This window comes from Falco rusticolus, chromosome 7 (genome assembly GCF_015220075.1).
Source record: "Falco rusticolus isolate bFalRus1 chromosome 7, bFalRus1.pri, whole genome shotgun sequence".
NCBI lineage: Eukaryota > Metazoa > Chordata > Aves > Falconiformes > Falconidae > Falco > Falco rusticolus.
The window spans coordinates 67,121,128-67,134,935 of NC_051193.1; the positions used below are offsets into that span (position 1 = coordinate 67,121,128).

At 41.2% G+C, this 13,808-nt stretch overlaps 1 protein-coding gene across 3 annotated transcripts in view; it reads right to left on the minus strand.

Annotated features, from left to right (window-relative positions):
• Window positions 1-13,808, minus strand: part of STON2 (stonin 2) — a 79,255-nt gene that overhangs the window by 48,094 nt on the left and 17,353 nt on the right. For all 3 annotated transcript variants that reach the window (XM_037395435.1, XM_037395436.1, XM_037395437.1), the window contains 3 exons: window positions 13,219-13,429; window positions 12,523-12,777; window positions 6,140-6,337 (listed from right to left, as the gene is read on the minus strand). In XM_037395435.1, the coding sequence (XP_037251332.1) occupies window positions 6,140-6,337; window positions 12,523-12,777; window positions 13,219-13,306 (541 nt within the window). In that variant the 5' untranslated portion in view covers window positions 13,307-13,429. The remainder of the gene's footprint in view (window positions 1-6,139; window positions 6,338-12,522; window positions 12,778-13,218; window positions 13,430-13,808) is intronic.

Sequence of the window (13,808 nt, forward strand, 5' to 3'; positions counted from 1 at the left end):
GTGGAAAGAGTGAAATTCATCAGGAACACCATGTAGGCTCAGCACTTAGCTCTTTTATGACAAAGTATAACCCTGCTACAAATCCACAGTTACTGTAGCCTGCACTTCAGAGTGCACCTGAACCAAGGGATGCTCCTTTAGTGCTTTGCAGCACAGGACCAATGACATGAACGAAAGCAGAACTGATTCTATGCTGGCATGCTGGTAAGAAAACGCTCCATTAAACAGCAAAATTACTATATTGTTTATATTTGAAAAAAATAAAATTGTTTTTAATTAAAACATGTATAAGCAATAATGAAAATCAGACTTACACCTTTCATGTTCTCCTCTCACACTATGCCTCCTCCCTATCTTAGACCTCATGTTCTCAGAATGTGGAGGAGCAAGGGAGGCTTGATTAATTGACACAAGTAAGCAAGATAAGACACTGCCTAGTAAGAATTAGTAGCAGCAGACTCTTTTGAGGTTTCTTCTAACTCCTTTCTTGCTCTGAGAGCAATGTTATATCCCCTCCTCCTGCACCCTGAAATTCCTCATCACTCCTGAAGAAAAAGCAAGAATCTGATATTCTGAAACAGCAGTTTCAACCACACTTCTTTGGGAGGCAGGGTAATAAAGAAGATAAACTAATCAGTGTTATTTTCTGGGGCACAGAAGAGGCAAATACTGAACCTTTAGAGACTAGGTACTACATTTATCCCCAGCTGATGACACAAGCTGGCAGAGCTGAGCTCTGTGACATCTCAGTTCCACTTTAAGTATTATCACTAGGACAGTCCTTTTTAAAAATGAAGTTTTGAATGGTTGGAGATGGCTGAACGGGGGCAAACTTTGCTGCAGTTGATGTTAATCAGAAAAATATTATGGAGATGTTTGCTCAGAATATGCTATATATCTCAAACTGAAGTTATGAGTTTGGTGCAGGAATGACTGGGTGAGGTTCTTTGGCCCGAGACATGCAGGAGGCCAGATTAGATGATAATAACGATATCACAGTCCTCCCTTCTGACCTTAAAGTCATGAATCAGACGACTACAGCCCAAGTTTATTTTGTAATTCTTTCTACCAAACAGACAGAAATAAACTTTTGCTTATTGTTGTACCTGTTCTTTCCTCATTCTAACATTTCTTCCCTCCCCTTGGCAGATTTTCTGTGCCTTTCCTTCCTGCCATAAGGAGGGACTGAGACAGCGACTCTGTTCCACTGCTTACACTTGCAATCTTCACCTGCTTCAAAGAGCAAGACTGCCAGGCTATACTGCAAAGGTCTTTTCTACTTCACCTAGGTCCAGCCTGCACAACTGAGCTGCAGGCTCCCCTACAGCAAAACAGGGAGGAGGATTCAACACTGCTGGAGAGGTCACTGGGATAGTGTGGATTCCTTAAAGCAGCCATAAAGTGCTGAAAAGGAAGCAGATTCCAGTACACAGATCTGACACTTGGGATCAGAACTTTCCTAGTGCTGTGAATCACCAAGACCTAGCTTCCCAGTTCTGCCCTACAAATGCAATACTCTTAAAGAACCTAGAAATGCCTTGAGAAAAATAGGGGATGCCAACCAGAGTATAAAACTCCTGAATTGCTAGCTGGTGGCTGTTATCAGGCATAAGGAAGAAAAAAAAAAACCCTGCCTCATGCTGGATTTAGCCCTTACAGGTTGGAGTTGTGCAAGAACACATTTGAGGTGCTATTTGCTCATGGTATTCTGGAGTCCCCTCCTCCCTGAAGAAATGGTTAGATGTTCCTCTCTGCAGTTTCTCCTGCTGGCTTTGGTAGGATCTCACATACAAATTTTTCCACGTGTATGGGACTGGCACACCAGGCCAAGTTGGTTAATAGTTATACAGCATAACTGAAACGCAGTTCTGGGTGGAACCAAAAGTTACTGGTGGTAACCATCAGAGCATGCTATTTTCCCCCTTGCTCTGGTAATTAACACGGAGTATCTTCAGAGCTTGTTTCTGGTATTCAGTGCACAGGTGTATAATCTGTTCAAAACTGCTTGTTTGAAACCTAAAGAACACCATTCCTGTAACTATCAGATCGGGACTTGGTACCTAGCTGGCTACAGTTACAGAAAAAAATATTTGCAAAAGAAATACTGCAGAAAAGCATCAGGAAAAGGTTTGAAAAGTTCATATTTTCCCTCCATTACTTTCAAGAAGTAGCTGGAGCTCAAGCTTGCCAGAACTGTCATCTCTAAGTTTTAAAACAGAAGCAGCAGAACGCCCTTAAACCATGCAATTTACTTTGAAAATAACAACATTCTCAGAATTAATTCCTTGTGCTATTTATTAACTTTCTGGATTTTGAGCAGTTAGGGGTCACACATGCAACCTTTTATTTCCAAATATGCAGATGTTTTCAGAAAACAACAACATAGCGATTTCCTCAGTATCCCAATAGTCCCAGAGCTTCAAGAGAATGCCAAACAGAACAACTGGTCAGCAAACTGAATCGTCCACAGCAAACATGGCGTAGCTGCAGCTGTCCTAAGATACAAATCACAACAGAAACAACAACAGAACTAACATCAACACACCTAAAATAGCTATCACAAAACTCGTCTACAAGGCTCATCAGCTTTTTATATACGCACGCACACAGAACATTCTTCTATTACGTAGATTATAGTCTATTAAATTTATAATACAACATGTAGTTTATATAAGCTATATATTTGCATATATTGTATTTTATTGTATGTGTATTGATAATATGTAATAATTTTTATTTTGTAAGTCAATATTTAATTCTTATTTATAAAAATAAAAATTAATTTAGAGATGAATGATGAAACGCAGAAATCCCAATCATTCTGGAAGGTATTTGTGCACAACCTCAGAACAGATCCCAGCGCTCCCAGATCTATAATCACAGATACAAGAAGGTCTTTCCCTTGCTCCTAAAATAGCGCACACACACACACCCCCAACAAAGATGAAGATAATATAAATGGCTTCTTGGTGCCAGAGCTTGAAGTGTACATCTTCCAGCTACACTTAGATTGAAAAGCAGATCTTCTGTTTCAGCTCTGCTCGTGCAATATTTACCTTCACCGCTTGAACTCTGCTACCTTCACAGGGTGTCACTGAGCTTATCCCAACCTCCTCAGTTGGGAGGATTTCTGTAGTTCCCCCACCGTAAGGGTAAAACTCTCAGGCTGGGATCATTCAGGTCTTTACCATCTTTCTCAGGTATCTTCCCAGGTCATATCTTACATAAACACATGTGCCAGATGAAGCTCAATCCCATGGAATTGTTTTACACTCCCATCTTGTGTCAGTTGTGAGAAAGTTGATTCCTGGCCAGTTTCACCTGCTTGGAGCCCACCAGCCCTGAGCACCAAGATGTGCATTCTCACTGCTGGAACTCTGCTCCGTGTGTACCTGCAGTCAGAGCCGCCTCAGGCACTCACACAAAACCCCATGCCCTGAACTTTGACAAGCAGTTCATGCTTAAGCATTTTACATGCAGGATAAATTCAAGCCAAGTCCTGAAATTATGGAACAGAGTATTCTGTATTCTCTTCTGTGTGGTTCAGGCAACAAAAATTCACCATGGCTAAAATAGTTATTTTACTCAGTCTCTGACTGCTGAGTAAAATTTTTCACACTTTTTCTCACTTGAAACAATATTAAACCCAAGCTATTCTTATAGACCCGACTCTTTACCATCACTAAGTGGATAAAAAATAAATTATTTCTTATTTTCATTGGGTTTTTTAATAGTGAAATGAATCTGCTGGTTTTTTCCCTCCATCAAGCTTGACCTTGGAATCAACATACTGGCTAACAGCCAATGTGACTTCACCATCACATAGAGCGTGAGGATTCCTCTCTTTTCCTTCATGGGAAAAAATACATGTTATTTCATTGCTTTGATGGAGCCTTCAAACTCCACTACAGATTGAGGCAACCAGTCTTTTGAGAAGAGAAATGCAAATCAAATGCTTGAATCAAGTCAGGCTTGAATAACTGAGTTTCTGGAGAGGGACAGAAAGGAAGGAGAGAAGAAAGTTATCGTGCATTTTTGTCCACTTATGCACTGTGAGGGTGGGATGAAGGTGGAATGAATATCAGAAAAGCAGCCAGAACTGTACAGCAGTTCCATGGCCACCAGGTCCTCAGCTCCCCCACCTCCACAAACCTTGCCTGATGCCAGCAGGCACCTTGTAGTGTGGGCTGTGAGCCGCTCCATGAACAGGAACAAGCAGATGCACTTCGTTCATGGTGCCCTTGTGCAAACTCCATACTTAGTGGTAGGAAGACTCAATGTATTTCTTATTTCAAGTTCCACTACCACTAAGATAGTGTATCTTATGTTTTAGCTAATGACACAGCCTTGCCTATATTACCTACTTCTTTACTTTTAAAACATTGTAAGTGATTGGAATGATTTTTTGTACCTGTTTTGCTAACAAATGTGTCAGTTTGTGACTGACTGGGAAAGAAAGAAGAGTAAGAAGGCTGCACATAAAGCTTTTACTGAAGTATCAACCTCTCTTTTGGTCATATATAGTAAATAATTCCATATGTATGCCTGTGATATACAGCAGCACTTTTGCTTTTCATTTCTCTATATGATGTGAAGTTATATATAAACTGTGCCTCCGTCATTTCCCTTGCCCACGTGGAGACAGTCCCAGTGACAACAGCCACCCTTTGGCAACCTATACCAAATCAACAAACCAAAACTATCCAACACATACCCCAGATGAAAACTCTTACTACACTTCACCCTAACAGACATGAGCTCGTCAGGATAGAACTGATGCCCATGCTGGCATCCAAACTGCTGGCACACGATGCCAGCTTGCGTATTCTACCTTTCTACCAGCGGTTTCCAAACTCAGACACACAGACGAGTATGCTAAAATAAAAACAGTCAGACAGACTTGTGGTAACTATTATCTGAAGAAAGAAAGGTCTCTACTTTTCCAAAGAAAATACTACTTCTCCACAAATCTTTTGTCTTAAGCACCCAGCCAGATACCTACTGTGCTGCTGAGTATGAACCTGCCTTGATATCCAACCCAGTTTCACTGACCCATCAATATTCTTTTCAGGTGATGTATGCATATGTTTCTCACAGAAGGGACATACGAACTCTCTGGGGCTTAAGAAGTCCATTCTCCCCAAACAGATCTTATTTTGCACATATTATATTCACCACCTGAGAAAAAACATATTAAATACCTCCCATGTCTGAGCTATCATGACACCAGTGAATCATTTCTCATCACCAAGCTGGGTAGCTACTGACCTTCCTCAGCTTGACGTGAACAGCTTCCAACATACTGCAGGTGCTTCCTCCTGGAGCTGTGTATTTTTTCCCTTTTTATGTTCCGACATGCCAGCTCTTTTTAAGCTCTGTGAAAGTCTGCTTTGTCATTTAAGAGTTCTCATCTGTCCAATTCTGCATGACAGGGGTAGCATCACTCTGCTTTTTTCTCCCTGCTTCAGAGACCATCTAGAGTACATCCAGGGAGCAATGAGCTACAATGCCATGCAGCACTTTTTTCCACCACAGTCAGGATGCCATCTGAATAGATCCCTACAAGGTCAGATAAAGGATCCTTAAATGATCAAAATTTGCTGCTGAATCACCCTCTGTCATCTCTTACACTCTCTCTGCATTACCTTAAAGTAACAGTACAAAGCACAGTGCAAAGAATACATCCAGCAGCCTGGATCTGTGACTTGGCACTCACTAAAACAGAGAGGGGCATGCAGAGCTAGACCTGCCTCAGCTGAATACAGTGGTGAATTCAGAAAACTGCTGCACAGAAGTTTAGGAAGGGCATCCAGCCTCTCCCACAATACAGTGAGACCTAGCTCCTAGATAAGATGATGTGGTATGTGAAAACCTGAAATGCTCCAACATATCACTCGGACAAGTCCACCAACAGGTACACAGTCGCATTAGGATCTCACTTTGGGAGCCTGCCTATATCAGGCATGTGTCAAAACCAGGTGGGACTTTTTGGGAATTGGACTAGAATGAAGTGTTAGTCTGCCTAATCCTTCAGTTTATTCTTTATGCTTTGGATCTGTTCCCTGTAGCTCACTTCTGAGCACTGAGTTTGAGCAACATCAAAAAGGTCAAGATGGAAGCTTGAAGGCTTCCCTCTTACCAGCTGAATCTGCTGCAGATGTTCTACCACTGGTCAAGTCCTCAGTATTAATTGACTGCAGATCTGTGTAGGAGGGAGCAATGCTTGGGCTGCTGGTGTCCTCCGAGTTGGTTGTCCAGCTGCTCTCTGAGGCACGGGCTTGCCTCTCAGAAGAGTTGGAGGAGGGAGAAGTCCAACTGGGTGCTTTCGATGGAAACACTGGATGCAGAAAACAGATAGGTATTGGTTAGAGACTTACCAGGCAATCTTCCAGATCACAACTATTCCAAAGACACACTGTAGCAATGTATTGAAACTCTGTAAATATAAATTCCAACACCCACAGCAACACAGTTATGTTCTAACAAACACACAGAGCTTCACCAGTGCCTGGCATCATTACCCTCCAGTACTTCTTAACTGTCTGCCTTAGATCCCATACTGCTGGCAGCCATATGTGTTCCTGTTCAAGTACTGCAGAAGCTGTGACTTTTCAGAACAGGAAGATTTCATGTTTCTGCCACAGCTGACAAGATCTGAATATCTGTGTTGTGCAACACACTGGAGTTTTTATAGTACCACATATTTTTATAAAGTGATTTTACTGTATTTAATTAAGCATTCCCTATCTGTGACACCCACTCAAATGCAGTCAACATCTCAGGAATGCTCCACATGGGAGGAGCAGTATAAAAATAAACTGAGATCGACCTATTGATGTGAACTAGAAATGGCTTTTGTTTCTGAACATGCAAGATGGAGTGCCCAGTCTGAATAAACTGCATAATATTTCTGCTCAGTGTCGGGCAAAAATCCTGTTCTACTCACTTGCCAGACTTGTATGTCAAACAGTTAAGTCCTGCCTAATCATCATCCAGAGCTCAGAACACAATATTATACATCCATTGTTATGAATTTGTATTGTATACTCTTTGCCCACAATATCACTCAAATGTTAGGAAGAATGGGTGACTCCAGTGAAGAAATTTTTTTTTAAATAAAAATTAAAAAAAAAATCTGGTAAAAAAATAATCTTCCTGAACTAAGGAAAGGTGTATTGGTAGAGACTAATACTAATTTAATGTCAGCATAACTGTTTTCTAAGTACATCTTTTTTTTGTTTGTTTATCTTTTAAATTAACAAAGATCTCCATGCACCCCAAATCTTGCAGTTACAGCACAACTACTAACAGAGAGGTTCTCTTCTCAGCACGTAACACATAAACAACCCCTCTTAAGTTGACAGATACTTTGGAAGAAAATGGCAAATTAATGTTAAAGGAGGATTTGGCACACTCTACTCCAACCACGTCGTGTGATGGGACACCACCTCATTATGGAAACCTTGCTGTTTGCACAGAGGGAATATCCAGTGCTCTCTGCCTTGCCAGTCGAGAAGTGCAAATTTGTTTTATACAGCTGCATTGTTACCCTCAGGTAAGCTGGCACTAATACATTTATATTTGTACAGCTGTAAGCCAATGTACTAAGCTGCTTCTGAGTCGAGTCATCCCTAAGGATAAGGAACTGAAAGTCAGGAGATCTGTCTCATCACACACATTGACAGTTGTGTCAGTGACATGACCAAACCCCCCTCATTTCTCCCTCCAGTAATTCTGCACTGTGTCGTGCTCGATGGCTGCAGAGAAAGGATGACAACTGTACAATTACAATCTGTCAGTCCCTTTCTTAGCCCTTTTGTTAAACATGGCATGAGGCATCTGAAAAGCCACCCTTAAAACTTCACCTGAAATTGCTTTGACAGAGTGTTTTATTAGGACACAGAGGACAAGCTTAAAAGCTGAGCTCCATACCTGAACCAGTAGCAACAGCCAAGTTATTCTGAAGTGAGGTTTATATCTGGAATTCTAGAAATTGTAGAATCATTTTAGAAAAACATCTTAGATTTGCAGTGGTTGGGGTTTTTTTTCATTTAAAGTCAGTCACAGCAATATGAAAAACACAAGCTAATTATGAAATGTTATGTGTTTCTAAACTCACATACTGTCACAACTTGTTTTGTGCTTTCCAAAAGCAATTTTTGACTAAGAGGGAGACCGACTGGAATAGTGTTGCAGAATACTTCTTAATAAGGGCAAATTAATTTTATTCCATGGAAGCGGTGCCACTTTGAAAGAAAAGATTTATTCTTTTTCTAAAGAAAGAGACTTGCACTTTGGAAAACCATAACCATGGACAGGGTTTTTTGCCACATTTGTTCTTTAAAATCTTACCAGTTGACTTCGCTCTATAACTGTTCTAGGTTCCCCAACACTAACTCTTGGAACTAGTAAAAGAGCATTTTCCCCTGCGCTGAGCCAAACAACTGTATCAATCTCAAAATGCAAGACAAGCAAAACTAAACATCTACAAACGTTTAGGTCCTCCTTCAGATGCTCCTGCTTTCCAGATTCCTGGAAATGCTCAAATTCCTAAATAATGTAAGGGTTTTTTTCCCCTAGAAATTTGGAATTTGGTATCTTATGCCAATAGATGCAGACTCACAGCCTTTCAGCTGCAGGAATTTCTCAGAGATCTGTTTATGCTGAAAGACCAGTGCCAGAACTGTCCCTAACATGCAAATCCTGTAGCATCCTGAAAATCAACTCGTTGTTTCCCAAGCTGAAAAATGTTTCCTTCCACATGCATTCTACTTTTCTTGAGTGTTTGTTCCTAATATAATGGATTGGCTTTTAATATGCAGATTTACCTTCAAGCACTCATTCCTCTCTGATGTTTTGAGGACCATTCCTTGATCCTTACACTGTATTACAATCAAACTTGTTAGGATCATTTCCTATCGCAGAGGACTTCACATTTTTCTGATTTTAGGGCAGCATCATAGTCTAGTTTTCAGCTGCTGATCTCATGTTGCATGTACGTCCTATTTTCAGACAGAACAACATAAAATGGTTAAACCGAGATTTGCCTTACTGTGGGATAGCCTCCCAAGGAACATGGTAGGACTCCAAGTTACTTGAGCCTTTTAGAACCAGACAAAGCTCTTGGGAAGAAGCGGGGGGAGCTGGGGAGGGGGTGCGTGTGGAACAGATGATGTAACAGATCTTGCCTTGCTCTAATTTTGGTGCTTTGCTGAATACCTCATTGAATTTAAGAGTGCAGCTAACACCGATACAAGTATGAGACTGCGAGCTGGAGACCCATTGTGTAACAAATGCAAATGTTGTGTCACCAGCTGACTGTGATCATTTTACAGATTATGTAATGTTTGTGATAGGAACTTCTGAGGGACCCTAAAAATCTCATTTTTCACTTCTGCAGTATTAGTTTGATGAGTTTGACTGCCCTGATAGTAACTATGAGAAAAATCAAATTTCTTCTTTTCCCAGCAAAATGAAATGAGGAAGAGGGCACCACAATGCATCATTTCTGTGACTAAATATTTCTGTGGCGTTGCTCAAGAGTTACTGCTTCCCAGGGAGAAAGCCATATGATTTCACAGCTGTCAGTTATCTATGCATATAGCTGAAAAGCAGAAATATTTTGAAAGAAATATTTTGCCTAGCATTTACTCAGGTTCAGGCAGAGAATTACAAGAATGTCCTAAATGATTTCCACTATGAGGCTTACAATGGGTGCTTTTCATTTATATATCTCAGGTTTTGACCTTTCTTCTCACCTTCCAAATTCTTTGCCTGTGTTTTCAGCCCTGTTTCTTGCTATCAGTCCCCCTAATTTCTGCTCCCTTAGTAACATCTTCATTTTTTCCAGGACAACAAGGGTCCAGCACCAGCCTTGGTTTTCTTTTGAACGTGCTTCCTATAGGATAACCACTACATGGCAATTGTCTTTAAATTACTGTTCTTTTAGACTGTGAGCGCTTTGGGACAGAGACTTTCTTTCAGAGGAGCCTGCACAAAAATACTTTAGCCTTAAGGTCAGAGTAAGACAGCACATCTCTCTTCTAGGCCCCATCCTCTCCAGTCTCACAGCACTCTGGAAATGCCACTTCGCAAGCCCTTTTCAAAATGTGTTTCCAGGCAGCCTGGCCATCAGCCTGGGTAATTATCTAGTCAGCAGTGCAGCTGCTTCAGCATGGACAGAGAGACAGATGATTTCCTAACAGTGTGGGAGCCCCAACAGGAACACGGCCGGGGATGCTGAGCCGTCAGGACATTGCTCTTCACAGCTGCCTGCACAGGAAACAGATTTCAAATGTCTCCATCCTTCTCACACACCAATCTGTCTGTCTGTACTTGGCCTTCATACTCTTCGCCTCCACATCTGGCTATTTGCTGTTGTTCTTATGTGGGCTCTTTGCTACTGAAAATGAATAACTGCTGTCACCACAGGCTTTCCACTGCGCGTGTCAGTGTGTTGTGGTTATAATACAAAGTCTCCAGCTTTGCTGCCACCCACAGAAAAAAAGACATGGCCTGTGGATTAATTGAGAACAAGAAGGCTGAAGTTTATCCTACCTTTTGCTGTCAAATATCCCTTAGAGTAGAGGGCCAGAGACAAAAAGCTGTCACCTCTTCTGCCCCACCACCTCCCCTTTAGAGGCTGTCAGTTGCAATGATCTGGCCATTTTTAATACAGGGTCCAGAACAGGAGCGGGACTAACTCATAAACAAGGATTTTAAAGTATCAACATCACCATCACCTCCTTAGGGTTCCTGTGTAGTTAGAGAGTAACAGCCTCCTACACAAGAATTACATGGAGTACATCCTGATCTGGCTGCCGGGGGAACCATCCTCCTCCAAGAATCTCAGTCAGATGTTAGAAGTTAGTGTGTAAATACTCCCACAGTGGCACGGATCACTTAGGACAAGACTTTATGCTGGCACAAATTAGTGTCTTCTTCAAAACTGCAATGCTTTTGGAAAGACTCCTCTGATCACCTCTTTTGGATATCCTAGACCTCTGCCTACAACCTAGCATCCCCTGTGACTGAAACCAAGAGGCAGTGCTTCTGCTAAGCACATACCTTAAGACTGGGCCGCATCCCTTTAAGGATGGGAAATCAAGTAATAGACCGTGAAATTAGTTTTACAGAAGTCTCTTTGTTATGACTAGCTTTGTTTAGGCTGAGAAAATATTTTTCCCCCCATTTAATAAGAAGGTGCACTTCAGAGTTTTCCAGTCAACAAGGACATCACAACATCAGGAAGAACATACAGTGTCAGAGTAACCAACAGCTCCATTTGAAAAAGTATGTGGCTGTATGAATAAAAGTAAGGATTAAATTTAGTAATAGAGAGGTAGAGCACCTCAGTTTTACAGATTTAGTTACAGGTGCTCTTCCTTTTCTCCTCATCACCAGGATCGGTAACATTTACAAGTTAGAAGAATAGCCAACAATAAAGATAAGATGGTGTTAAGCAGATCTTAAGAGAAACATCTTTCTGCTTGAAGATTCACCCACTTCTCCTGCACAAAGGTCTAACCACCATCTCAGACTAGCCTGTAGCACCCATAAAAAGAGCAGATGGAAAACTCCTCAGTTTTACCCAAAACGCAACCCAAAACCACCAATCCAAGTTTTCTGACACAAGTACTGTTCATGTCACGGGGAGTATCTGATAGACTCAGTGAGCAGAGTAAAGCTGCAACTCTTTAAACTACTTTAATAACTAGTAATGAAGTGGAATTAAGAGCAAATCTCAATTTAAACATGAAAAAGTAAACTAATGTTTTTTTGAGCAATTACTTCGTAGCCTGATGTGAGGAGGGACAGAAGTCTGTTTGTACAGAAAAGCTAGAAGTTCATGTAGTTCATTATCTGTTAGCATAAGCTGAAGAGGCAAGCCAGAGCCTTTGCATGTGTGTTTAAATTATATGAAAGAACTTTTACATTTGAAGAAAAGTGCATGCAGTCCTGGAATTCGGCTTAATTTCAGTTGTCTTTGCAATTATCCAGCTGCTAAATCATAGCATGAAAGGACAGCAGAAAGTACCGATGGGCACTGGCACACTAGTTGTTAGTCTCGTTAAGCTTCTGGCAAAAACCGCATGGGGACTATGAGCAGATAAAGACTATGAACACGGAGGTCAGTGATCACCGTTCTTTCCGTTCCAGATTAGAGGGACAAACATGGTTCAGACTGTTCAGATGGCTGTTCATACCTGCATGTAAGAAATGTCACTACTGAAAACACAACTATGCTGTTTTCCCATGAATGCATTTTGGCAGTCTCCAGGGTCAAGGCATAGGTGGAATGAATCATAGAAGCCTTTCGTTTTCTTCATGAAAAGAGAAGTTCAACCCAGAACAAAATTATGAGCCCTTTTTGAAACTCTGATAACATCAATTGTGTTAAAATACAGTACAAACTAGTCAAAGTTCAGCTTTTCAGAAATCAAAGAGCAAGGAAAACATCCTGTAGCCTCTCACTGTATTCTGTTATGTTACTGGAATGACATTTTCATGCATTTGCCTCACCTGCTTGTGTGTTGGTCGATGAAACACTGGTCCATGGTGCATCTTCAAACTGAACCCAAGCACTGATGGATGACGACAGATCAGTGCTGGGACACACATGGTTCCCAAGCAAAGCAGCATCCACCTTGGGTTGGTCAGCTGCATCTTCTAGCTCTGTGTGGGAGAGGTCTTGACATTCTCCATCCACGTTGTGGTTCTCTTCTGAGGAGGTTTCTGAGGAAGAAAAACATTTCTCCAGAGGCTCCTCAGCACTGCCTAAAATAGAGACAAAATAGAAAGATAGGTAGGACTCACCGTTACTTCATGGGGTTTTTTTATTGAAATATCTAAAGTTTTCCATTAAATGTAGGTAGAAAAATTTCCTTCAACTAAGGTAGTATTTAGACTAACACTGGGTATAGTTTTACACTCGACTATAATAGGTGCGACTTCCTCTATGATTGGTTGGATACTGCCTTGAATCTCAAAGGACAGATCCAAACCCTGTAATAGACCTATGCTAAGGAAATCTCACATTAAAAGAATATTTTACATTTTTGGCCCAAATTCTATTATATAGGGACAGCAGGAGATAATTATACCTGTGCACATACTGCTTCCACTTAGAAGACAAGCTCTGTGAAGCTAGATACATGACAGCAGATGGTCTAATTCAAACAAGGTCTCACAAGGTTCAAAGAAAATCAGATAGCTTACCTTGGGGGGTAACAGGGAGGAGCAGCTCATCAGCGAAGGACACCCACTCAGACTGGTGGGAGGCAATGACACTAGACAGAGACGTCATATTCGCAGCAGGCTACTCATCTTCACTTGGGGATTGTAAGGAGAAAGCAGAATGGAAGAGGTACGGTGAAGATGAGCCGCTAAGGGAAAACACCTCCTTTGCCCTTCCTTTTCTTTTCAAGTGCTGTTAAGATAAGAAAGGAGTAAACTATGTCTTTCAGAAAATTAAATGGGAGAAATGAGTGCCACCATTTTAATAATACAGAATACTAAACCAATTTATATACCACAGGCACAGTACTGTCAAAAGTACTGCCACCTTTGAAACAGGAATGTCACCTGCATCCAGGAGGGCTACACTTGAGCAACTCTTTGATTAAAGTACTGAGGGTCTTCAGACATCCTCATGTTACAACAGTCGAACACTAAAAACAATGTTTTATTCCTTATTCTGGGAGCCATGCTTCTCATAACCCCAGCAAGTGAGGTGATGAGGAGATTCTCCCAGTTTTAGCAAATTTGGTTATGATGTAACTCAATCCCATCTCCAAGACATCAATCAG